This window comes from Castor canadensis, chromosome 8, assembly GCF_047511655.1.
Source record: "Castor canadensis chromosome 8, mCasCan1.hap1v2, whole genome shotgun sequence".
NCBI classification, from domain to species: Eukaryota; Metazoa; Chordata; class Mammalia; order Rodentia; family Castoridae; genus Castor; species Castor canadensis.
In genome coordinates, this window is record NC_133393.1 from 149,086,313 (window position 1) to 149,110,037 (window position 23,725).

Sequence of the window (23,725 nt, forward strand, 5' to 3'; positions counted from 1 at the left end):
ACGTATGTGACTTTCTGCCTCTCTCAGTAGCACCAAGACAGGAAAGGCCTTTTCCTCCATAAGAGGTAAAGCCATTGCACTTCTGCCAGTTCAGAAACACTGGAATTGACTTTGTCTCTGGTCCCAGCTACATTACCATGAGGTTTTTACCAAAAGTCCTGGGTTTCTAAACTTCAGGAATAAGTCTTTGGGGAGATTGGTTTGACCTCTCTCATAGCACCAAGACAGGAAAGGCCTTTTCCTCCATAAGAGGTAAAGCCATTGCACTTCTGCCAGTTCAGAAACACTGGAATTGACTTTGTCTCTGGTCCCAGCTACATTACCATGAGGTTTTTACCAAAAGTCCTGGGTTTCTAAACTTCAGGAATAAGTCTTTGGGGAGATTGGTTTGACTAAGATTTTATTTCCTTATTTCCGCAATAGCAGCCACCTTCTGCAGTAGTCAGATAAAAACCACATTCCATTGATCCTGGGCATCCTTTATTTTTTGCATAGGCATAAATTAGAATCTGGAGATAAAAACATTAAGAACCAACAGTGCAGCATTTGTGACAGGAGAGCGCAAAACAAGTCCTGGTGGTTTTGACAGGGGCAGGGCTGTGCAGGGTGCCATGCTTCAACCAGCCCAAGCCCTGGAGCCAAGTGGGTCCAGCCCTGCTAACACAGGGCATCTGCCTGCCCAGCAGCTTCTCCTGGTCCTTCCCGCAGGCCAGGACCAAGCCCCTCTTGGCAGCCAGGAACTAGGAACTGAGTACCACCCAGTGCCCCACAGAATGGAGCTAGGAGTCAAGCCCTTAGTTTCTCAATTAAAAAAAAACCCAAAAACTTGAAAAATATATACATAATACAGCAGGGCCTGAGGGCCTAAAAGCCCCCTCTTGCTCCTTCCTACACAGCATAACTTCTGCCGTCCTCCCTTCCAGCCCCCATGCCACTGTCCCATAGAGAAGGAGCCAGAAAGGAAACAATTGAGCAACAGCGGAGAGACAAGGGGATAGTGAGAGTGTCGTCTCCATCAGGGCCTGACTGGAGGGGGTGGTATACAGACAGCCTCTTCTTACCCAGTACCCTGAACAGCACTATCAGCATCTGCATGACCTAGGAGAGCCTTGAAGTCCCCTGCTCCCTCTAGGGGCTAATGACCCCAAAGGCAGGCCTGAGGCCCCCCACAGCCTGGAAGAGAGTATAAAGCTTGCTCTGGGGCATAGGCAGGCCCCAGCAGAAGTGGGGTGCATCATGGGCTCTTGCCTTGGTATCAGGAGAGAAAGCATTGTCCACCCCAGCATCGGGGTGTCTTATAGACTGGTAGGAGCCCATCCCCTCCAAGGCACAAAGAACCCCACAGCTACTATTCCCCAGGACTTCTAGAGGAGTCCCTCAGGGTCTGTGGGTTAAGCTTCCCTAGGCCTTCCCCTGCCTTGAGGGCCTCCAGATGTCTCCTGTGGATGGACTCAGTTGCCTGGTGCTAAGCATCCTCCTCCCAGAGGGTTGCACAACTCACCCATCTCACCTCTCCTGGGGTGGCCCAGCCCACCCACAACTTTGGCACCTCCTTTATCCAGCTGCCCTCCCATCAGGAACACCTTGGAGCCAGTCCCTCCACCCCAGGTGATGGCAGTTGGCCTCACTTCCCTGCCTCCCAGTCCCCCATGGTATGCTACATATATATACACCCTGTGGCACCCAGCTCAAGGAGGAAGGTGAAGGGGGCTGCTGGAGCCCAATGGTCACCTCGAGGTGCCTGGCTATGTGGGAAAGCCTGTATATTCTTCCTCATCTCCCTGGGGCCAGCGTTTTTTGCTCCTGGAAATCAGAATGCCAATAAGCATGTGGGAGCAGTGGCAGGGTGCTATGCATCCACTCCTGGAGCAGGAGTGGCTGCTGGGAGGGGTGAGCCTCCCAGAGGGCTGGCAACAGGCACGAGATGTCGAAGAGCTAGTGGGCAGGCTCCCCGTGCACTCTGAAGCGGTAGATGCAGGTGTACTCGGGGTGGCCCCAGTTGGTCAGGATCCGTAGCTCCACTACCTGGTACGTGGCCATTTTAGGAGCCTGGGTAGAGAAGAAGGGTTAAGAGTGTCGCACACAGTCTTTTAGGACCTCACCCACAGAGAAAGGTGGATAGGGAACAGCCATCCCTGTGGCTCCCTCTCCTTCCCTAAGGGTCTGAAAGCAACTGAGTTTCAGAAGTTCTTGTCTTGTCTCCAGGAACCATTCCCAGCCAGAGGGCCAAGGACCTCAGGGCTGCTGCTGGACCACCAGCCTGTGAGCCTGTACTAGACCCAGCCTTTGGGCACGTGAATGGTCTTGGTACTGATGACCAGCACAGTGTGTCTGAAGCTGGGAGGCATTCAGGATGATCATTATCCTCATCATGGAGGGCTTGCTATGTGCTAATGTGGTTCTCTTTTTTCTCAAGTGCCCAGTCAGGCTGTCCTCTATGCTTAAAGGCCACAATATTTGAGGCAGCATTTGCAGCATATCTCACCCTGGTTGAGGCCTCAGGCATGGCACCCTCCTGCCATCCTCTCCCTGCCTTTGCTGCACCCTCTCCTTAGGCCCAGCCTACACATAGCCTCAGAAGCCCCAGCCCCTCCCATGACTCCATCATCACCTGGGAGCTGACAACTGTCTATATCTACTCCTCTGACAGCACCACCAGACTGTCCCATAGAGCCTTCAAACTGGTGGGTGACCCTGCTTCCCACTCTGTATTAGTTCCTGTCAACACCATCTCCTGCCCCCCATCATGGTAGACTGCAGCTGTCCCCTGTACCACCTTCTCCTGTTCCTTCCAACCTAACATCCAGGATCCTCTCAACTGTCTCACTCCCAACACCCTCTCCACCTTCTCAGTTCTGGTGTGCCTCCCCACCATCAGACTACCCTGGCTCCAGGCTCTACCTCCTTCACTCACCTTCCACCCTTTAATGAATACTGTCACCCACAAGGCAGCAATGCTAACTCCCAGCTTTGAGACCTGAAATTCTTGCCTTTCTGGGCCTCTTCCTGCTACTGTCCCCTTTCCACCTCTCACAGTGCCCCCACTCCTCCCTTGCCTCACATTCATCCCTATTGTCTGTTCAAAAGTAGAGCCCTAGATCCCCTCAGTCCTAAGGAATCTGCTCTCTAATAGGGGCCTGCCAGATCTGGTGCCCACTCAAGGTTAAGCCAGGGGCACTGCCTGAAGCCTCCACTGAGGCCTGTCCCAGCAATGCTGGTCTAAAATACCTTTCACAGTCATATCCTGGTCACCCCAACCCTTTCATAAAACTTGGCTCAGCTGTGCCTGACACTGCCCTTCTGGAAGGAACCCTGTGTCATGGGGTGTATGTCTGAACCCCTAGTCTGGCAGAGCGAGCGCCGGGGAGATCCCTGCTGCCAGCTGGGAGCGCAAGGGGCCGCCTCTGCAAGCATGACAGAAGTCTGTACCTGGAAGTAGAAGGTCTGAATGGGCTCCCCATCCTGGTCATAGGTGAATGTGCCAAGAAGTGTTCCATCCTGCTGCAAATCTTCGTCAAACCCCTGCAGAAGAGCACACAAGGGACAGACAGGGAAGATCACTAACTTCTCACTGAAGTGCCAACTCCCACCCTGGCGCCACCCCTTCCAACTGTGTCCCTCCCAGCCAGAGAATACAACTTGAGACTGGGACTGGGAGGCTCCTCCAGCCCACAGCCAGATACTCACAAAGATGGCAAAGTCCTTGGGGGCACTAGAGATGGTGCTGTTGGGTGACAAGGCCTTGGGCACGTGCTCTAAGGTGACGGCTGTGGGGTGGATACGGGCAGAGAGGCGGACCACGGCGAAACCCTGGGGCCCTTGGAAGGCCCAGCAGTTACCTGGATGCACATCTGGCTGGAGGGGAGGGAGGGCATATCAGTACAGGGCCCAGAGTCCAGCTCTGGCTGATCCCGGGGGGACCATTCCCAACATGCTCAGAGCCCCCCTCGGGTCCTTACTAGGTGCCCACCTGGAGAATGACACGGGGTGACTGGGAATGGTACCACAAGGGGATGCCGAAGAGGCTGAGGAGGGCTGTCTTGGTCTCGTAGGTCTCGGAACATCGGGTACTGATAACACTGGCTCCTGACAGGGAAAAAGGTGAGTGGGCACCCGCAGGGAGAAGGACCAGACAATCAGCTAGCCACAGGGACCCTGGCTCAAGGGCTGAGGCAACCAGAGGGGGGACTGCCACTGCCATCTCCTTGCTGAGCACAGAGGACAGGTGCCCATGTCAGAAACTAGTCCTAACCAAGACACATGGGGCAGTGTCTGGTTAGATATCTGCCTCTTCTGACCTTGGTGCTACCCAGCACCTTCTGGCTTCCCTGAGTTGGCCCTGCCTAGGCTGGAAGTCTAGGTTGGGTGATTTGTACTGGTCCCAAGCCCTTCCTGCTCAGCACCACAACTTCCTGGCAGAGGCCAGGGCCCCAGTATTGTGGGGACCATGACAAGGCAAGGGAAAGAAGGCAGCATGCACACACCTCCTGACTCCAGAGCATAGTCCACCATCCCAATGCGGTCCTCACTGTAGCGCTGCAGGGCCTGCTTGACAATCCTGTGCACCTGCTAAAACACAGCCCCAGGAGATAGTCATAATGAAAATGGGAGGCAGACATGTCTGCCCTGTGCCCCTCTTCTGTGGGTGGCACCTGTCAACTGATCCTGCTAGACTGGACCATGCTGGTGCCCAGAAAGGTATGGCACACCTCCACCACCCATGCCAGACCCAGAGATCACAGCAGAGCCTCCCATGTGTCACTTATATCCTAGAACATGTGAGAAGCTGTCCAGGTCGACAGGTCCCAGGGAGGAAAGCAATATCTCTGGGGTGGGGAGGACCTTGCTCCTCACCTCCTCTGTCACCCCGACCACACCTTCTTTCTGCAGTGTCCGTCCCAGGAAGGCTGCGGCCTCCCGGGCTGACTTGCCCTGCATCTCTGCCACATGGGCGAGGATCTTGGTCTCCAGCTCCTGCAGCCGGGTGTGCATCTCCTCTCTCTGGAGGAGCCCAGGGTGGGCGCTGCTCCCTTGGAGAAGGAACTGACTGATCCAGGTGGGGAACTGGGATTCCACCTAGGGACAGAAATGGTTCTAGTCTGGGAGGCTGGCGGGAATAGCAGTGGCTGTTATGGCATGATGGGACCAGGTGAGGTGGCACTCAGTTGGGAACAGGGCTGAGAGAGAGAGGGAGACCCAGGGAAGAGAGGTTATAAACTATCTCCCTGAGCATCGACCAGAAACAGGAAGCACTCCTGCTACAGAGCCCACCCTGTGCCAGTCGGCTCTGCAGGTATCTAGGGAGTGACAGAGGCTCCTGCTGCACAGCCCCAGGGTGGAAGGTCCTGGAAGAAAGGGTGCTTGGCAAGGCCTTAGGTGGTTCCCACTCACATCAGCCCGCACAGCCTGGATCTTCTGCGGTATTAGCCCCATTTCATCTGCCACTGAGCTCTGCTTCTGGGTCAGGGCTGCCAGCTCCTGCCGCAGGCTGGCCAGCTGGGCCTCCAGCCGCCCCAGCTCCTTCACAGAGTTCTCCCAGAAGGCCTCCTGGGTCATCCTAGTCCCAGAGAGAGAAGAGTAGGGAGGGAGTAAACCATATTGAGGAAGAAAGAGGATCCCTGGTTGGCCCCATGTGCCACCACTGTGAGAGGAGGGGCTTAGCTACTCTTGGAGTGGCTATCCAGCCCAGGAGTTGGGAACTGGCTTGTCTGTCCCCCCAAGCTTTCTGATCTGATCCCTCCAAGCCCAAAGTCTGTAATTTGCTGTGCCGCAGCCTCTCCCAGCTCCACAAGCATGAATGTGTGGGCTGCAAGGAGGCCTCCTGCACCAGGCACACTCAAAAGACCAGCTCACAAGCCCCCATCCTACGGTAGCACCTCCTGCCACCAGCAGCCCCTGCAAACAAAGGCGGGCTGTGTTCCCACTCTCAGCCAGGACTCAGCCACCCCTCCCCACTGGAGGACTCTGCCTGGGTGGGAGCTTGCGAGATAGCGAGCTTTACCTTTGCCACTCTGACTTCAGCTGCTGGATGCGAGCTTCTGACTCCTGGGAGCAGGAAGAAAGGACAAAGGCAAAAAAAAAAATCCAAGCTCAGAGAACTTAGTCTCCAAAGGAGGACTTACTCTCTCTCAGGGTCTCCCAGCCCAAACTGACCAAAGTCCTTCTGAGAGTCCCATCCCACATTTGTCTCACTCCTACGTGTACCTGGTCCCCACGCACGCCTGTGATCTGTCCCTGCCCTGCACGCTTCTGGGGGTTCTTATGGAGCAACCAAATGGTGCAAGTTCAGCACACCAGGAGGCAGAGACGGCACATCCTCCCACTCAGCGTCCCCCCGGAAGGACCAAAGGGCTTAGGTGTCTCAGCCCCAGAGTCAGGATACCAGCTCAGGCTGGAGTGCCCAGCCACCAACCTGGGAGGCCTGGACAATCTTCTTGAAGAGGTCTTCTGAGTCTTGGTGATATTCTGCCCGCAAGGTGGCCAGTTCTTCCTGCCAGACAGGAGGAGGAGACTGGACATTTGACATTTGCACTTTGGGAGGGCACTTGCCTCTAGGAGGAGGGCTAAGTGAGATTCAAACCAGGGCTCTGGTTCCCAGGCATTAACTCTTGGCCCCATGCCACAGTGCTTCTCTGAAACACACAGGAGTCCCACCTGATCTCTGTGGCACACCTCCGTATCACACATCTCACAATTTGGGGGGAGGGGGACAAGGCCAAGTCAGGACAGTCTATTTTAAAGAGGGGAACTAAGGCTTAGAGTAACTGCCAAGTGGCAGAGCTGTCTGACCCTAAATGACACACACTGCTGCCTCCCTCATGCCCTGCAGGGCCTCAGCCCTCACAAGACTCCTGTCAAGAGTTCCCACAGTGTGTCACCCACATGGGAGACCCAGCTCCTACCCCAAGGCAGCTCCACTCCCCCACCTGGATGCGGGCAGCACTGTCCCTGCGGAAGTCCTCCTTCAGGGCAGCCTCGCGGCGGCTCACTAGCCCTTCCAGGAGTGCCAGGGTGTCCTCGTGGCTCAGGCCACCACCGCCACCTCCCTGGCCAGCAGCCCCCTGCCGCAGCTCCAGGCGTTCCAGTCGGATGGCCTCCTTCTGCCAGTTAGAGGAAAACTCAGCAGCAAGAGCTTCTAGGCGGCGCTCCAGGGTGTGCACTTGGGATAGGATGCGCTGCTCGGCCTGGCGGGGCAGAGGGAGACGGGCAGGAGTTAGGGACCCAGGAGAGCCCGCCACAGCAGCAGAGAAAGGGAAGAGAATAGCAGGAACACCCTGACTCAGTCCAGCGGGGACCATGATGGCTGCAGCATGTGTCAGTGAGAAGCAAGTGCTCTGAGCTGGGTGGACACTTGGAGGTAGGGAGGCATGGGGTGCCCAGGAGGGTCCCCAGGACAGGCTGTAGGAGTCAAATCCCAAAGGAGAAATAAAGGTAGTTAGAGGAAAGGGTCTGAGCACAGGGACAGGCCAAGAAAAGGAGACAGCCTCAGCACTGGATGAATGGCTGGGCTGCAGCACCCCCTCCCCATGGACAGGTAGGTGCACAGGCGTAGAGAGCTGGGGTGGGGGGGTCACAGCTGTTGGCTCTCAAAACAGCTTTCACTCCTTTCATAGATAACCAGGATTAAAAAAAAAAAAGAGAGAGCTTTGAAAGCACTTTATTTTTCCTCTTTAACCGGATGTCCCATGAGGAAGGTAGAATAACAGTTATTCGGGCCTGAGAGTGGCATCTGATAATATATGAATTTTGATGGCCTTTGTTGACTGAACAACAAAATCTTTGCCAAGAGAAATTATAAAACAGTCTGTCAAGTATCAATTAAAGGGCAAAAGGAGCTGGGTGCTGGTGGCTCACACCTGTGATCCTAGCTACTCAGGAGGCAGAGATCAGGAGGATTGTGGTTTGAAGCCAACCCGGGCAAAAGAGTTCACAAGACCCTATCTCGAAAAAACCCGCCACAAAAAAAAAAAAAAGCTGGCGGAGTGGCTCAAGGTGTAGGCCCTGGGTTCAAGCCTGGTGTCACTACTTGGGAGGATCACAGTTCGAGATCAGCCCAGATATATATGGAAATGTCACAGTGAAACCCCTTGTATAGTTCATATATGCTAATAAATATGTTTTATTAGCTAAGGGACAGAGGTCCTGGGTTTTAGAAACTGGTTTTTAAATAGGCAGTGCATTTGCATGAGTCAGAAAGCAAGCAAGGTAGTCTTGCTCCTAACCCCTGCCCTGCCCAGCCACTGCCCTCATGTGACCCCAGCCTCTCCAAACCAGCCTGCTCTTTTTATTGGTGTCTTTATGCAAATGTAAGCAAAGGCAAAGATGTGTTCAGCTTTGCTTCCCCTTTTTACAGAAAAGGTGGTCCGAAGCTGAATTCATTTAACAAACCAAATTGCATTCAAGGTTGCCAATGATTACAAAAGGACATTGCAGATGACAGATGTCATTATGTTATGAAATATAACAAGACCGTGCTCAGCAAAGTAATGTCTGCAAACATGATTAAAAACAGTACTGGGTGCAAGCCGGGGGGCAGGCCAAGTTCAAATAACTCTAGGGCACATGGGGTCTTAAGTGGTCTGCAGTCAAAACACATTCTGGTTGGGTCTACTTGTCACCTCGGCTGACTGCAAGACTGCAGGGCATAGCCAGGCCTGACTCATCTTTAACTTTTATTTATTTATTTATTTATTTATTTTTGGTGGTACCGGGGTTTGAACTCAGGGCCTCACACTTGCTAAACAGGTTCTCTACCACTTGAGCCACTCCATCAGAACCTGACCCCTCTTTAGAAGGTTATAAACTGGTCCCCATCCCTCCCTCTCTGTGTCAGCAGGACCCTTCAGCTCTCCCCTTGAGAGGCTTCCCTGCCTTGTCCACCCTCCTGTCTATGAGTTTTGCTTCATGGCTAGCATGCCTGAATCCAGGTCCCAGCCCGTCTGGCCTACTTCCTCTCCCTTGGAACCCTGCCCAGATACTATGGGAGCAAGTCCCAGCTAGCCTGTTGGGTGACCAAAGTGCACATGAAGGCCAGCTGTCCCTGCAAGGACCTAGGCCAGCCAGTCCCAAGATGGCCAGGACCCCTTAGACCTAGCTGTGTGTGTAATCATGAGCTAAGCAAACGCTGGAGAAGTCTCTGCCCAGTTTAGTGCTGAGTGGTCGAGTAGGACATCACCTCATGCACAGAAGGCACACAGACAATACTGGTGAAATTGCATGGAAAAGGAAAAATACAGACAAAAGTTTGGCAGTTCCTTTTCCTCCTATTTTCTGTGCTCCTTAGGAGGCAAATAACTTTTGGACATAGTTTTGAATCATAGTTAAGGGCAGGTCACCCCCAACACCCACACCCCAAAGACCAGGAAGAGAAGTACCGTAGCTAGAACAGCATCTCAGCTTTGTGGCAGGGGGTAAGGCAGGGACATTGTGTGCAGTCAGGCACGGGAGGGTCTACCCGCCACCCTCAATACTGACCTGGAAGTGTGGAGACGCGTCTCTGGATTCCCAAACTTCAGGCTGCCGTCTGCCGTCCTTTGCTGCCCACCAGGACACCACAGCAGGGTGGAATGTCTGCAGCCCATAGGGGTAGAAATACCAAGCACCTGGGCACAGGGAGTGGCTGCTTATTATCCCCTCCATCACCATGGCCTGTGTCACTCTTATGAGCCCCTTCAACCTGACCTCAGACATTCTCACATATTCTGCAGGGCCCCTTCATCTCTCCTGTAAATAATGAAACTCAGGGAAATGGCTGCAGGGTGGACACCAGGGCCCTGATGGCTCTTAGCTGGCCTTACAGCACCATCACCTACGAGCTTTTCAAATAACCAGTGTCTGTCCACTTTCTGGGGTGGTATCCTGTGTGTGTGTTTAGAAGCTTCCTAATGGCTGCACAGGCTGTCAGGGCTGAGCAGCCCCCAAAAGAATGCAGCACCTAATCTAAGATGGGTGCTGATGTTCCCCAAACCAGAGCACAAAGCTGCAGCTATGCAGAGACACTTGCATCTTGCTGTGGGAGACGTGTGTCGTGTGTTTGCTTCTGAGGGGGATGTGTGTGTGTGTGTGTGAGAGAGACAGAGAAAGAGAGAGAGAGAGATACAGACAGACATGCAGAGAGGGAGGAAGAGAGAACCTGAAAAGGCCATGCTTGCTGCTCAGTCACAGCAAGGGAAGGGGAAACACCCGGCACGGGCCCGAAGCCCGAAGTGGACATGCCCTCATGCACGTCCCTCCACCTCCTCCTCCACATGACTTGATGCTGGCTCTACAGCCCCATGAGACAGTGGTGATGCTCAGGTTAAATGGCGATACCCTGTGGAAGGGCTTCTGGACAGAATGCTCTGAGATTATAAAGGATCATTATTATTTTAAGGGTGATGCCCAGTTTCCACTGGGTAAGAACAAGCTGTTCTCGTAACAGGAAACAAAAAGGAAAACAGTATTTGGAAAAACGTGGTACCCTAGTACTAATAAAAGAAAGTGCAAATCGAACAGACACTAAGCCTAAAAACCAGCTCTCTTTAAGTTAAAGCACGGCCTTTAATTATAAATTGGTACCATCATTCAAGGGGCCCCTAGGGCCATATAGGTACTCATATAGAAACCAGGAGACTAGGGTGAAGTTGAAGAAAGGGAAGTGGAAGACAGAACATCAGCATGACAAGACAGTCGGTGACAGACTGGAGCAACACAGAGCAGCTGGTGAGTGACTGCTCTTCTACTGCATTGTTTTTGCCTAAAGACAGCTAAACTTGATCTTGTGAAAACAGTCCACTCACACGACTATGTCCTCATTTGGAATGGAGGGAAAAATGACTGCTACTAATAATAGCATCCGAGTTCCTGCTTGTTACCCAACTGAGGTGGGTTGTTACCCAACACACCAAGGCTGTCCCAGGGTGCGTTCCTGCCCAAGCAGTCCAGAGGTGCCCTGCACTACAGTGTGGCTGCCAGCTCAGGGCATGATCAGCAGATGGAGTTTCTCCTCTTTACCCCTGAGCTGAGCATCACCCAAAAGTGGAAAGGGTCGGCCTAGGGTTCTGCCTGGTTTACTGGATAGCTAGCCCAAAGTCTGTCTGCCACATCTGTCTCTACCCTTGGCACTTCCCACTCCTCACCCACCCCAGGCTCACCATAGGTCAGGCCCGTCAGGAACAACAGCAGCAAGAGGAACCAGAGGAATGTCTTCAAGGAGGAGAAGCGCCTGGACCTCATGAGGGCAGACAGGAAGCAGATGTGAGGAGGAGGGCTCTGGTCCTCCATGCCCCGCTTGCACTGATCCCCTCAAGACCTTTCCCTGAGTCCTAAACTAGAGTGAAGGGGGCTCCCTTGAGCTGCTCACGGGATCAGGGTCATACTGGATGCCAGAGCTTTACCTCTAGGTCTTAGAAGGATGGAGACTTGACTCTGAGTTTTGTTGATGTAATTAACAATAAACAGTGTGGTCTTTGAAAAACCTAAACATTTTTATAGAGATTCTTTAAGCAAGAAAATATAGGAAAAAAATGTAACTCCCTACACAAACAATACTTTCTTTTAGGACAAGGACTGTTTTTGGTGACATGAACTGGTCCTTGCACCTCTTCTCAGTATCACTGGCTGCCCACCCTGACCTGGACTATGACCAGAGAGGCACTGAATTCCAGTTCAGTTTCTTTCCTCTGCCTAAGGGGCAAGGTCCCCAAATCTTGGTCCTCTGGTTTGGGAACTTGGGGGACAAACCCACAGCATTCCCAGGCAGTGTGTTTTAGTGACTTCTGAACATAAGAGGGAAACCTCTAAGGTCTAGACCATCCCAGGCCCAAGAGGAAAGATGGACTTTCTGGGAACTGTGCCTCTGGCTAGCACCTCAGGGCTCAACCACTGGGAGCAAAGTCACCAGTTCTATGACACTCAGCAGTGACCAGGCTGGGTGATGCTTAGTAGGAAGTGTCCAGAACTTGTATTTCAGAATCTTTCTGGAAGGGCTATTGATTAGGAACAAAACCTGCCTGAGTTTTCTCCCTCCTGCAGCCCCCACTATGGCAGGCAGGGATGGGCTCTGGGGGTCCACTTCCCCCCGAAGTCTGCTCACTGCAGACTGGGGAAATGACCACATGTGGGTTTAGATGCTTTATTGTCCCTTCAGTCCCAGGGCTTTCTGTTCTTTTTTTTTTTTTTTTTTTTGGTGGGGCTGGAGTTTGAACTCAGGGCTCAGGCCATCATACTTTTAAAGCAGGCATTCCATGTCTTGAACCACACCTCCGGTCCATTTTTTGCTCTGGTTATTGTGGAGGTGGGGGACTCATGAACTATGTGCCCAGGCTGGCCTCGAACCGCGATCCTCCCAATGTCAGCCTCCCACATAGCTAGTATTACAGACGTGAGTCACCCGGCACCCAGCTCCAGGGCTTTCTTAAACATTGTCACTCACCTGGTTAAAACAAAGACATCTAGGAGGGAGGCGGCTGTTGTCAGGCGGTACCAGGTGGTGCCTATCCACCAGTAGAGAAGTCCAAAGAGCCGGCCTGAAAAGCAGCCATCAAGCATAAGACTTGACATATTTGGTGTGTCACTCTCTGTCCATCTGTGGTCCTTCCTAGCCCATGCAACACCCACCTGCCATGGTGCCTCTGTTCCATCCTACAGTGGCCCAGTTCCAATCCCACCTGTCTAGTCTGCCCAGACCCTCAGTCCTGCTCTGCAGCTGCCCAGATTCTCCCCCAGCCAGGGTGTTCCCACCACTCTTGGCACCCGGTATTTATTCCAGAATGAGCCTTCCCGATGATTCTACCGTCTCTGTAGGCTGGGTGCCCAACTTCAGAGTTAGGTAAGAAGTCACTGCTGTAGAGAGAAGTAACTGAGCATGTGCAACCCAGCACCCACCTGGGAAAGTGACCAGCATCCAGACAAAGGAGCCTGCGCCAGAGACAGCACTCCGTAACCGTGACCCTGAGCTATGCTGGTCCATATTCGGGTAACCTGCAGGGGAGAGGAAACCAGCTCAGCATGTCCTCGCTGTTAGCGCCTTGGGATGCAGAGCCTAACTGCTATTGGGAGCTGAGGCTGCACATGGTTCTCCTTCACACCCATGAGCACTGCACTGGCCTGCCCACGAAAGCCAGCAAATGTTGGTAGAGGGATGAGATGGGAGGTCTCTGACATCTCATTTCTAAACAGCGCATCTCTTCTGCATCCTTCTCTTAATGACCCCTCAAACTGTCGTCAGAACCAGATGAGGGGACCATTTGTGCATCTAACAAAAATTACAGAGCACCTACTATGTGCAGTGCTCCCTGTGATCTGCTGAAACAAGCAAATCACAGTGGTGCAGGCCTTGGAACACTCACAGACTAGGGGGAGTAGGGCAGACAAGCCAGGGCACAGCAGCCACAGCCCTGTGTTGAGGGACACATAGGCCAGGTTCAGGGAGGTTTGGGCACAGGAGGGACACCCAACAACACTGTGAAGTGCCTGCTGCATGCCAAGCCCTCTCATGGTTGGGCTGCTTCCTGCCCAGGCTGCCCATGGCTCCCAGCAGGCCCAGAATCAGTTCACACAGGGAGGCAGCACCTACCCACGAAGTCATCCTCAGAAGAGTAGCCCGAGGAGGAGCCGAGGAAGTCCTCCTTCTTCTCCGCCAACCCGTTGACCTTGCTGCTCTCCGTGCCACCTGTGCCTCTCCTCCTCCTTACATGCAGGTCCTCACCTGGCAGGAAAGAACAGGGACTCTCCTGAGCCTCAGCAGCATTGGGCCTCAGGCAGAAGGGCAATCAGAGGAACATGTTGGGGGTGGGCGGCTTGGGGACACTAAGGAGAAGGAGTTCAGAGGAGGCAAAGCCCCAGGAAGGAGGTTTGGGACTCACTCCAATAGGGCTCACTGCGCAGGTGGTCATCAAGAAGGGCACTCCTAGCAAGGGCTGCTGCCCGGGGGCTGCCTACATAGGACTCCCGGACCATGGACTCGCTGTAGTAGGAGGTGTGGGCATCAGAGGGGCCCAGCTGTGGCGCTGGAGACAGGCGCTTCATGTTGCTGGATTTCCTCTTCAAGGTCCTATGGGAGAGTCATGAAAGGAGAGGTAGGGAGGTGAGTCCACAGCTGGGGGCAGCAAGAAGTCACAGTCATGGCAACCTCCTTTGGAGTGGGTTGGCCTTGTTGCTAAGCAACAAATCAACTCCATCTCCTGACCACCTACCAGTGCAGGTACTTTGCTCCTGGTATTGCTGAATCTCACCAGAAATAGGCAAGCTCATCAGTTAGGGATGGAGCCAGGCTCAATACAGGTCTCTAACTTCAAAGTCACAGTTTCTCATGCTTCCTAACAGATTAGTAACTTCTACACTGAAAACCTAGACAAAATGATCTGGCCTCCTAGAGCCAGCCAAAGCCTGTCATGTCTGCAAAAGGGCAGGACACAAGGCCGCTGCTGCCCTGGGGGGCAGCCAGCTGCTGAAGTCCTGCAGGAGGTGAGACACGAGGCATAGGTCTGGGAAGGACCAAGCCACCACACCCATCCACAGTAGGAAGGGAGGGGTTGCTGTGAGCCCAGCTTGCAGCTTTAGAGTTTCCGGCTTTGCATATGCCTCTCCCCACTTCCTGTTCTCTAAACCCAAGGGTAGCAGCCCCAGGTCACAGTGGAGAGAAGATGGGGCACTCTGGATACTGGCATCCTCCAGTGTGAAGACAGGTAGGACTCCTCTGACCAAACATGGACATCTGGTCTCTGCCTACAAAGTGCTCTGTGGGGCTGCGCAGTGGAAGGGAGGTGGCACTCTACACTCCTACCTGAGTGGACTGTCTTTGAACAGTGTGCTCTGGCTGCCTGTCACGGAGCTCCCTCCACTGCTGCTGCTGCCATCATCGTCACCCTGTGAGTAGCGCGTGAGGCGCTGGCTTCGTCTTGACATAATGAGATGGGATGGAGACCCCTTTCTCTGAAGAGAGTCTTAGGAGAAAAAGAACAACACGTGAGGCTTAGGGCCCCTCCCTGGAGGAGAAGAGACAGAGATGCCGTCCCGGCCATGGAGAACAGCTCTGTATACATCCCGCAAAAGCAGCCTGAGATGCAGGTACTATGGGGCATTTGTCAAGCATCTCCCTGCGCTGCACACCCAGCTACTGTCCAAGCCCTGCCCAGGGCTCACTTAGCAATCATGGAGCCTCTTTCATGGTGCTTTCCACAAGGTTTTCAGATTACTTTTCTTTATCTTTCTTGACAGTGAGCTCCAAGCGAGCCAAAATTGGGCCTTCCTCAACCATTGGCTTGTAGTGAGGATCCAAAGAATCCAACACATGACAGGCACCCGAGAGGTGTTAAACAATGCCTTTGATCACCATGGCCTGGTATGCCCTCCTATCCTGCTGCCCTCTCCCTAGAGCTGTGTCTAGTTCACACTCGCTGTTCCCATAGAGAAAGCATGGATTCCTTTCCTTCCTCTTAGCCATACTCACTGACCCAGGGCCCCAGTCATATCTGAATTCCAGAAACTCTTTCCCCAGTAACCCCATCTACATTGTGACAATGCCTGTATTTAGTAGCCCCCCTCAGCGATGTGTTGTGCTGCCACATCTAGGTGTCACAGTGATGACAAGATAATTTGGTAAATCCCTACCAATTCCCCAACTCCTTACATGCCCCATTAGCGATCCTGACAAGAAAAGTGGTTATCAACACTCCCATCTACAAGGGAGCAACCTGGAACACTCAGATGATGGGTCACTTGCCCACTGTAACCCAGCCAGTAGGCGACAGAGCCAAGATCTGAGTTCAGGCTTGACAGGTGGCAGGGACCAGGTCTTTCTACTCCACCAAAAAGTTTGCAAGTTGTTTCAGGAACGTGTTTTGCCCCAACCAGTCTTTTAGGGAGCCATATACGCTCAGAACAAGACTACTAACTGTGTAGTTACACAACAGTATTTGTTAACAAATTAACCATGCAGGGAGGTATAGCATTACAGTTAGTCCCAGTCTACAGGCTGATTGCCATCCACGTGGGGCAGAAATTGATAATGGGGACAAAGAGGACAAAGTGAAAAGACCTGGCCAGATGCAGGGTTTCACCACATAAGAAAGATTAACAAACCTTTCAGCTCTGGAAACCTAAATTCCAAATCTCAGATTACTGAAGTGAGGAGTCGCAATGTAGCACTTTAACCAGCTGGGATTACAAAATAAATTACATGGTAAACCCCCTCAAGAGTTCCTAGTACTTGTAACTTTTTATCGCTTCTGTAATTCCTGCTTGATATGAAATTGCCTCTGGGCCATGTGGTGGGCATACATCAACACTCCCCAACCCTGACTTCAGAAACCAGAAGGTCAGGTTCATCCAGCTAGAGCATCTTTTGAAAAACAAGCAGTCTCCTGTCTGGGCTAACTGGCATCTTCCCAGGTGGGATGCCCATCTGGTATCCCTCCTTGGCTTTAGTTGGTGTTGGTAAATGGACCAACTGGTAGTAGCCAAAGCAGGAAGTTGGCCTGGGGCCTGGGCTGTCTTCCACTCCTTATAAGGTAGTTCCACCCCACAACTGCCTCCCCCATCTGACAGCTCCAGATGCCCACAGGACTCCTCCTCTTAACCCATGCTCTGCGGAAGCAGGCAGATACAGCCTTCACCCAGGGGCAGAGACAATGCAACATGTTTAGACAGTACCCACGCTGCTGTTGGCAAGAACCTAAACTTCCCAGAGTTCTGGGACCTGTGTCTTTATCTTGGTCTCTCCTGCAGCCTCTGTATTTCATAAGATGGAAAAGGTCAAGGCTCTATCTCCCAAACAAGAGGCAAGGAGCTTCAATCTTTTGCAAATCAATATAGACACTCCCACCCTTCACAATCGGATAAGACACCCTCAAGTAAAACATCCTGCCCCACTTATGAGTTCAACTACCTTCTTTTCTCAGTTCTGCCCCCATCACAAACGTAAACGGCAGTATCCGTCCAATCTTGAGACTTAAGCTAGATCGTGGGCATCTTGCACGTGACGTTTTCACTCCCTGGGCATACTCACATTCCATTTCCTTGTGGGACCTGCAAAGGCTTTGAAGCTCACTCTCCCCCTAGCTGAAGGTGCATCTTGTGTCTTCCGGGCCCCTTGACTCTAAGTCACATCCCGTCCCCCCGCCCCCCCCCACCCCCGGCTTTTGTTTTGTTGTTTTGTTGTGTTGTGGAACTGAGCAAAATGGACCTTCCTCCTAGTTCCAGAGTTCTGACAGGCGGCGACACAGGCAGGGAACTGCCAGACCCTGGAACCCGCTGTTCAGTCTGGCACTGCCCTGGGCCGGTATGGGGCAGCTGGGTTCTGCTCCGCTCCTCCCAGGAGGCTGCCCGGGGAAGTCCCGTCTGCAGACACCGCCCTCTCGGCTGACCAGTGGGGCGGCCGGCCCTGGGGGCGGGGGCCGCGGGGAAGATGAGTCAAGGCGCTGGCCTGAGCCCGGCGCTGGCCCAGCCCGGCCGGCCCAGGGGTGTGCGCCCGGCCGGGGCTGGAGCCTGGCCCAGCTTGGCCCGGAGAAGAAGCAGCAGGCCTGGCAGCTCGGCCCTGGCTGGAGCGGCCCGACGGTGACCCGGGGGTCAGGCCGGGCCCGGGGCCGCTCAGAGGCTGGCCCTCCACTTTCTTTACCTGCTCCCGCTGCTGCTCCGTGCGTGGCCCGGGACGTCCGAGGCCTGTCGCGCTGCCCGGGCGCGCCCCCTTCCCGCGTTAGGGATTCCGCGGGCGGCGCCCCGCGCAGGACCAAGGTGGCGGCCGGGCCCGGGGGTCCGGCGCGCGGGAAGCAGAAAAGCTGGGCGACGCGGGGCTGGCAAGCGGACAATGCAGCCGACAGAGGCCCGCGCTGCGCGAGTGGGGCCGGGCGGCGCGCGCGTGGCCGAGTGTGTATGTGTGCGCCTGTCAGTCAACGCTGACAGACCTAATCCCATTGGCCAGGCTCTGCCGGCCGTCCCCGCCCACCGCCACCTCCCATTGGCCGGTTTGAACACAAAGGCTCCGGCTCGCCCCGCCCTCTGCGTGGGCCGCGGGCCTGGAACGCCTTGCTTCTGAGTTCGCGCGTGGGAGGCGCGGGGCTGGTGCGACCCTCGGGCGGAGGGAGGTGACGTGAGCCGGCACTGGGGTCCGGGCCCGCCCGGGCCTCTGCGCACGGAAGTCGCGATCTGGTGGCCCAAACACCTGGGACCGCTCAGGGCGCGCCCTCGTGCGCCTCACCCCACGCGCGCCCGGCCCCAGGGCCTCGCGAGCTGACTCATCAAGGCCGGGGTGCCAGGGCCTAAAGGCTTAGGTGATGGGGGGCAGTGTCTCGCCCATGATGGCCTAAGGGAAAAGTGGGGGTTGAAGATCCTGGCACAGGGTCCGCCCTGACTGGTAGCCGGTAGGCGCGGTTGGCAGGCCCTCGGTAAATGCCAGGCACTTGCGTAATTGTCCTAGCCGTGTTTTCTGCACCCATTTTAAAGACAAGGAAACAGGTTCCTAGAGGTTTTTCATTTCTTGCCTTGGGCCACACAGAAAGGAGCAAAATTGAAATTAGAAGATTCTCTTCACATCCAAGTCCCACGTTGTTGTTGACCTCCTTTTAGGGTCGAATTTAGGATTCCCGGCATGACCCGAGGCTCCCCATCCTGCAGAGCCCCTGAGTTTCGCAGCGGTTTTTCTGTTTTAAGGAAGATGTGGTCAACAGTTGGTACCAAGAGAAGACAGGGCTGGCTTCCTGTACTCCTGCCTTACTCTCCCCTGAATGAATGCTTGCTACTGACTGAGCAAAACTGTCTTGTCCCTTGGCCTCCACCCACCAACTGTACTGCTGCAAGTACAATTGGGGCCAAGACACTTCCTGTGCAAGTTCTAACAAGTGAAGATGAGACCAAGTGCCATTACTTCACTACTTCACTTTCTCTCTTTCTTTCTTCAGTTCTAGGATTTGAATTCAGGGCCTTGGACTTGCTAGGTAGGCACTCTAAACCTACTGCTTGAGCCACACCTTCAGCCCATGTTACTTCATTTTCAACATAACAAAAAGAAACAGGACAAGAAAACAAAATCGCAGAAGCGGGGACAGGAAATGCTGGGGTAGGGGACTGAGTTGGTTCCACCTCTAGACACAAACAACCTCTTTCTGACCTCCATTGTCCCACCTGGAAAAGGAAGTGTCACCTCCCCTGCAGTATGTTAGGATAACCATGCTGACCAGTAATTCCTCCTGGGCTTAGACTCAGAGCTCTCTGAGGACCAGAGTGAGCTCTGCTGAACTGAAGAGCCCACGGAGAACTGAAGTCAGATTAGAGGTACATCCAAGAAGGGGAGGGGCTTCTCAATTCCTGATTCTCAATGTGCTCCCCAATTCTGTCCTAGCCCCGTCCAGTGGAGTCTCCATATCCCACCCCCTTTCACTGCAGAAACTGCCCACTCTTCTCCAGGGGTCCTAGAAGACAGCTCCCTTCCCATGCTGTCTTGGGTTGTGCAGGCAAGGCTCATGCCCACAGGCTGGCTGCAGGGAGGCCCTTCTTAAACTGTGCCGCCTCTATGGGATGTATAGGCAGAATATTGGTCCCCACAGGTATTAGGTGGTAATCCTGGGATCTGTGGTTATTACCTAAATGGAAAGGCTTTTCAAATGTGATTAAAGATTTGAAGTGAGATTATCCTGAATTATCAGGGCAAGCCCTCAATATAATCACAAGCATCCTTTTCAGAGAGATGCAGAGAAAGAGAGGAGAGAGCTGTGTGACCACAGAGGCAGAGATCCAGTGATGCGGCTGCAAGCCAAAGAATGTTGACAGTCACAGGAGGTGGAAGAGACAAGGAATGGATTCTTCTTTAAAGCCTGTTGAGTGAGTACAGTCCTGTTGACACCTTGAATATGATCCAGTGATTCTGATGACAGATTTCTGGTCACCAGAACTGTGAGAGAATGTATTTCTATTGTTTTAAGTCACCAAGTTTAGCAGCCACAAGAAACTACTAAAAATCCCTTAGAAAATTCTGGGCCTTGGCCTTCCAGGCTCTCGTGATTGTGCTTGGACCCTTCTCTCCTGACCATCCATATGATAACCCATGCCAGACCTCTGAGATGACATGCAGAGCTGTCTTCCAGGGCTCCTGCCTTGCCTCTCCTCTGTTCACAGCATCTCTTTCCTTCCCGGCCTTCTCTGTTCTGCTGCCCATCATCAGACAGACTCTGCCCACTGTCCTGTTTGCTCTTCCACTGTCAGGTCCATGCTGACTCCCTACTTCTTCTGTCATCGTTCCATAAACAGTGGGGGGGGGGTTGTCCCAAGTAGAACAGGATCTCAGGGGCTGACAGCTCAGGCTGTCAGAGCAGAGCCATGTTATCACTTTCTTCCTCACTTGACACTTTTGCCTTGGTAGCCTCTTCTTTATATAAAAATATTTAGGGCTCCATAGGGCATATGTGAAGCTAACATGAGGATTTATATTATTATAAATAAATAATTTAAAGTTATATTTTGCAATCATGTTGAGAAAGAGGACTGTAATCTAGGCTCAATTCATTATTAAATAATCATTATTATTATACTTAGTGTTTCTCCTGATCCATAAGAAATTTTAAGATGCCCTTGATGGAGAAATCGGCCTGCACTGGAGACCTATCAGGAAGATGAGCCACAGATAGCTCTCTCCCCAGCACCTGCCTGCCCAGGGCCCACCCAAATCTCCTGAGCTCCAGCTTGCTTCTTGTCTGCATCAGCGAAGGGAGTCCCACTCCAGTGCAGGCTGATGAAAGCATGCAAGGACAAGAAATACTGGCCTGCACCAGGTGCAGTGCTTGCTTGTTCTGTGACCCTGGGAAAGTCACTTAACCTCTCTGAACCATTTTCCCTTTCCATAAAATGCAAATAATAATTGTCCTATCTGCCACAGCAATTGGCTCTGTGACCTTGAACAGTAACAATGGAACATGGAAGACCACCAAGTACTGCCCACCCGCACACCCGATAATCTTTGGGGGAGGAGAGAAGAGGCCCCTGGTCTGTATTAGACCCATAATCAAGGTCAGGTGGCTTCTCTGTACTTCTAGAAACTGGGGCCTCCCTTGTTACACCCCATATGGTGGCAAAATAAGCTGCGTACCTCTCTGCCTTCCCCATGACCAGCAGCAGGTACTCAGTAAGCTTATAAGAGCCTCCAGTCACCTCCCTGCAACCAAGGCCACTCTACTTCCCCCACACTGTCAGCATCAGTCAGCAACAGGGTGTTGGCGTCTATCATTAACCATTACAGGCAGATCTGGCAGGGATGGGGACTTTCATGTCAGGTTTCCTGGCTCCAGGAACATGTTTGGCAATTATGGGGGGAGACCCCAAAGAAGCTTGGGGCTCCCAGCTCCTGGGGCTGTTTCTCTGCCTCCTCCAGCCTGTGATGTGGGCTTGCTACTCCATGCCACCCAGTCCTTCGACAAGGCTGGGGGCATTTTCAATCTCTTTCATCCCAACGGCTCAAAGAGCCTGTCCGCAGAGGCCCGCGCAGTTAAACTCGTTTTACGGGTGAAGTTTGGATCAAGGAGGGATGAGATTCAGGTTACAATGAGTCAGCCTATGTTCCAGGGACAGAACATGGGTCCCTGACCAAGATGGACGCTCCTAGGCATGCTGAGATTGTCTCAGACTATTCTGGATGACTGTGTCTTAGTCATCTCTGTCCCCCTACACTGTTATAGTACCTAGTTCTGAATAAATGCTCAAAAAATGTGCACCTTCCTAATCTTCAATCACCCAATTCTCTGGTGTGACCTCCAGATGGCTTCAGATGAAGACCCCTTGTGGGCCTGAATGTAATCCCGAAACCTTGCCCGTGACCTTTCCCACTGCCAAGGCCTTGCTCAGGCTGGGCCATGGACTGGCATCTCCTTTTCCCGTTTCTCTGCCTGATAAAATCCTGCCAGCCATTCAGGGACAGCCTCCCACATCTCTTTTCCCAGCCCACGTCCCCAGGCAGAGCAGTGGCTCTAGCCATTGCTCCCACTTCTGCACAGTCCTCTGTCCCAGTGCCCTTACACCATGCTCTGGGATGGGAAGAGAACTTGTCACAATGCCAGAGGACATGAGAATTCCATAAGGCTGCTGCCTGGCACTCAGTAAGTATGACCTATGGTTCACACTCGCCACCAGCACCACCCCAGCTGCGACCTGGCTCAGCTTTGCCACATGGAGAAACCACCCAGAAAGGCCAAGTGCTAGAAAGAAGGCAGGACAGGTCTGGGGGTCATGGCTCCATGGGTCAGAACTCAGGGCAGACACCAGAACTTGCCTTGTGTCTATGGGAGGTCACCTCTCCCATGCCTCTTGATACACCCACGGGCTGCTCTGCCTCTCATGGGGACATCTGTGGGCCAGTGGGTCAGAGAGCAGGCTTGGGTCTCGGGTATTCCTGATTCACCAGGGCCAGTTACTCAACTTTTTGCAGCTTTGATGTCCTCATCTGCACAATGGGGATGCTATTAATGTGTCAGCTTATTAAGACCTTAGTAAGTGTGTGGCCTGACTAAAGTGCTGGTTTTATAAGCAGCTGTTTATTCAGCAAATGCTCATTGCAGGCCTCTTCTGGCAGTGGAAGACTGGGTCATGGGCTGGGGAGAAGGGGGTCAAATGAACACAGGGCCTCACTGTGACTTTGATGGGTTAAAAACTATTTGAAATTCCCTCCCTCCTCAAAAATATTTGAAGCAATAATTTGCAACTGTGTCAGTATAAAGGCAGATATAATTCAGCCTGGACTATGTCCATTTTTTTTTCTTCAGATGAAAAAATAATTAAAACACTTCCATGGTCCCTTAAAGATTTATGGGCTCTGGCACAAAGTCTAACAGCCATGAAGTTTCTAACCAAATCTGGGAGTCAGGGAAGCTGCTAGAGAAAGTGACTTAGGGCAAGAGGAGTAGCCAGGCAAGAGGGGACAGCAAGGAGCTCAGCTGGTGGCAGTTGCTACATGGATCAGGGCCACTGCCTGGAGACAGCCTGCAGAGCCACCCTTTGCCCCATCCTAGTCCTGTCACTGGAACCACCACCATATTGCTGAGCTAATGTGGGAGACCCCAGCACAACCTCCACCCCCAATAAAAGCCTCCATCCCTCACCTCCCACCCTCCTCCTGGCTCCAGCACCTGCTTCGCTCGGTCTCAGCTTTTCCACTTGCAGAATGGGGATAGTAATTGTCCCCCTTTCTTTTCCTGCCAGGTGGCTGTGGAGACAGAGGAGGAGGCATCGTGGAAGTTCCCCAAGGTCTGGGAGAAAAACCCATGAGGCGTCAATAATTCTGACTGTGGCAGCAGTCTTGTTGGGGTGTGCCAGCATTCCTTCCTGAGCAGGGAGACACACAGGAGGGGCCACCTCACTGAGCACCCACCTTCAGCCCTGGAGAAATGCTCTACTGTGAATCTCCTCAGGGTGGGCCCCAGATAGGGTACAGGGCTGGTGGGCTCTTGGTGATGGCTGAGGGCATCTCTGCCTGAGACTCCAGGACGCTTTGTCTTGCTTTGTGCTCATTGCCCCTCCCTTGCTGCCCCATTTCCTCAGGGACTATACTTCCTGCCAGCCAGAGTTTTCCAGATGTGGGGAAACTAGGTAGCTGGCTTTGGTGGCACACAACAGAGCTGTAGTGGCTAATGTGACATCTGCTTGGCTCAGCCACACTGGTCTCTTAACAAGCACCTTTGGGGGCCTCCTGTCCATGCACCTGTGCATTGTACCTGGCATGGCCTTCAACTGCCAGCCCGGGGCCTCCACCTGTCATTGTTCAGGGGTT

General features: G+C 53.3%; 1 protein-coding gene and 1 long non-coding RNA gene across 7 annotated transcripts; one reads left to right on the plus strand and one right to left on the minus strand.

Annotated features, from left to right (window-relative positions):
- Positions 1-463: 463 nt before the first annotated feature.
- On the minus strand, positions 464-17,841 carry Sun2 (Sad1 and UNC84 domain containing 2). Of its 6 annotated transcripts, none has more exons than XM_020173869.2 (18): positions 17,597-17,841; positions 14,765-14,924; positions 13,845-14,032; positions 13,556-13,687; positions 12,865-12,960; positions 12,413-12,506; positions 11,133-11,209; positions 9,475-9,602; positions 6,927-7,184; positions 6,413-6,490; positions 6,002-6,045; positions 5,392-5,557; positions 4,855-5,076; positions 4,485-4,569; positions 3,971-4,086; positions 3,688-3,855; positions 3,430-3,522; positions 464-2,049 (listed from the first exon to the last, which is right to left on the minus strand). In XM_020173869.2, the coding sequence occupies exons 2-18, from the start codon at positions 14,884-14,886 to the stop codon at positions 1,936-1,938; spliced, it is 2,181 nt and encodes a 726-aa protein (XP_020029458.1). In that variant the 5' UTR covers positions 14,887-14,924; positions 17,597-17,841; the 3' UTR covers positions 464-1,935. The 6 variants fall into 6 exon arrangements, with proteins under 6 accessions (XP_020029458.1, XP_020029451.1, XP_073940604.1 ...); XM_020173862.2 differs by lacking the exon at positions 17,597-17,841 and adding an exon at positions 16,988-17,107; XM_074084503.1 differs by lacking the exon at positions 17,597-17,841 and adding an exon at positions 16,868-17,001 and having other exon boundaries at positions 4,485-4,566; positions 11,133-11,203.
- A 699-nt stretch (positions 17,842-18,540) lies between these two features.
- LOC141425846 (uncharacterized) lies at positions 18,541-23,295 on the plus strand. The gene is made up of 3 exons (XR_012451003.1): positions 18,541-19,033; positions 19,657-19,794; positions 23,158-23,295. It is a non-coding gene; the product is annotated as an uncharacterized lncRNA (long non-coding RNA).
- Positions 23,296-23,725: the final 430 nt, after the last annotated feature.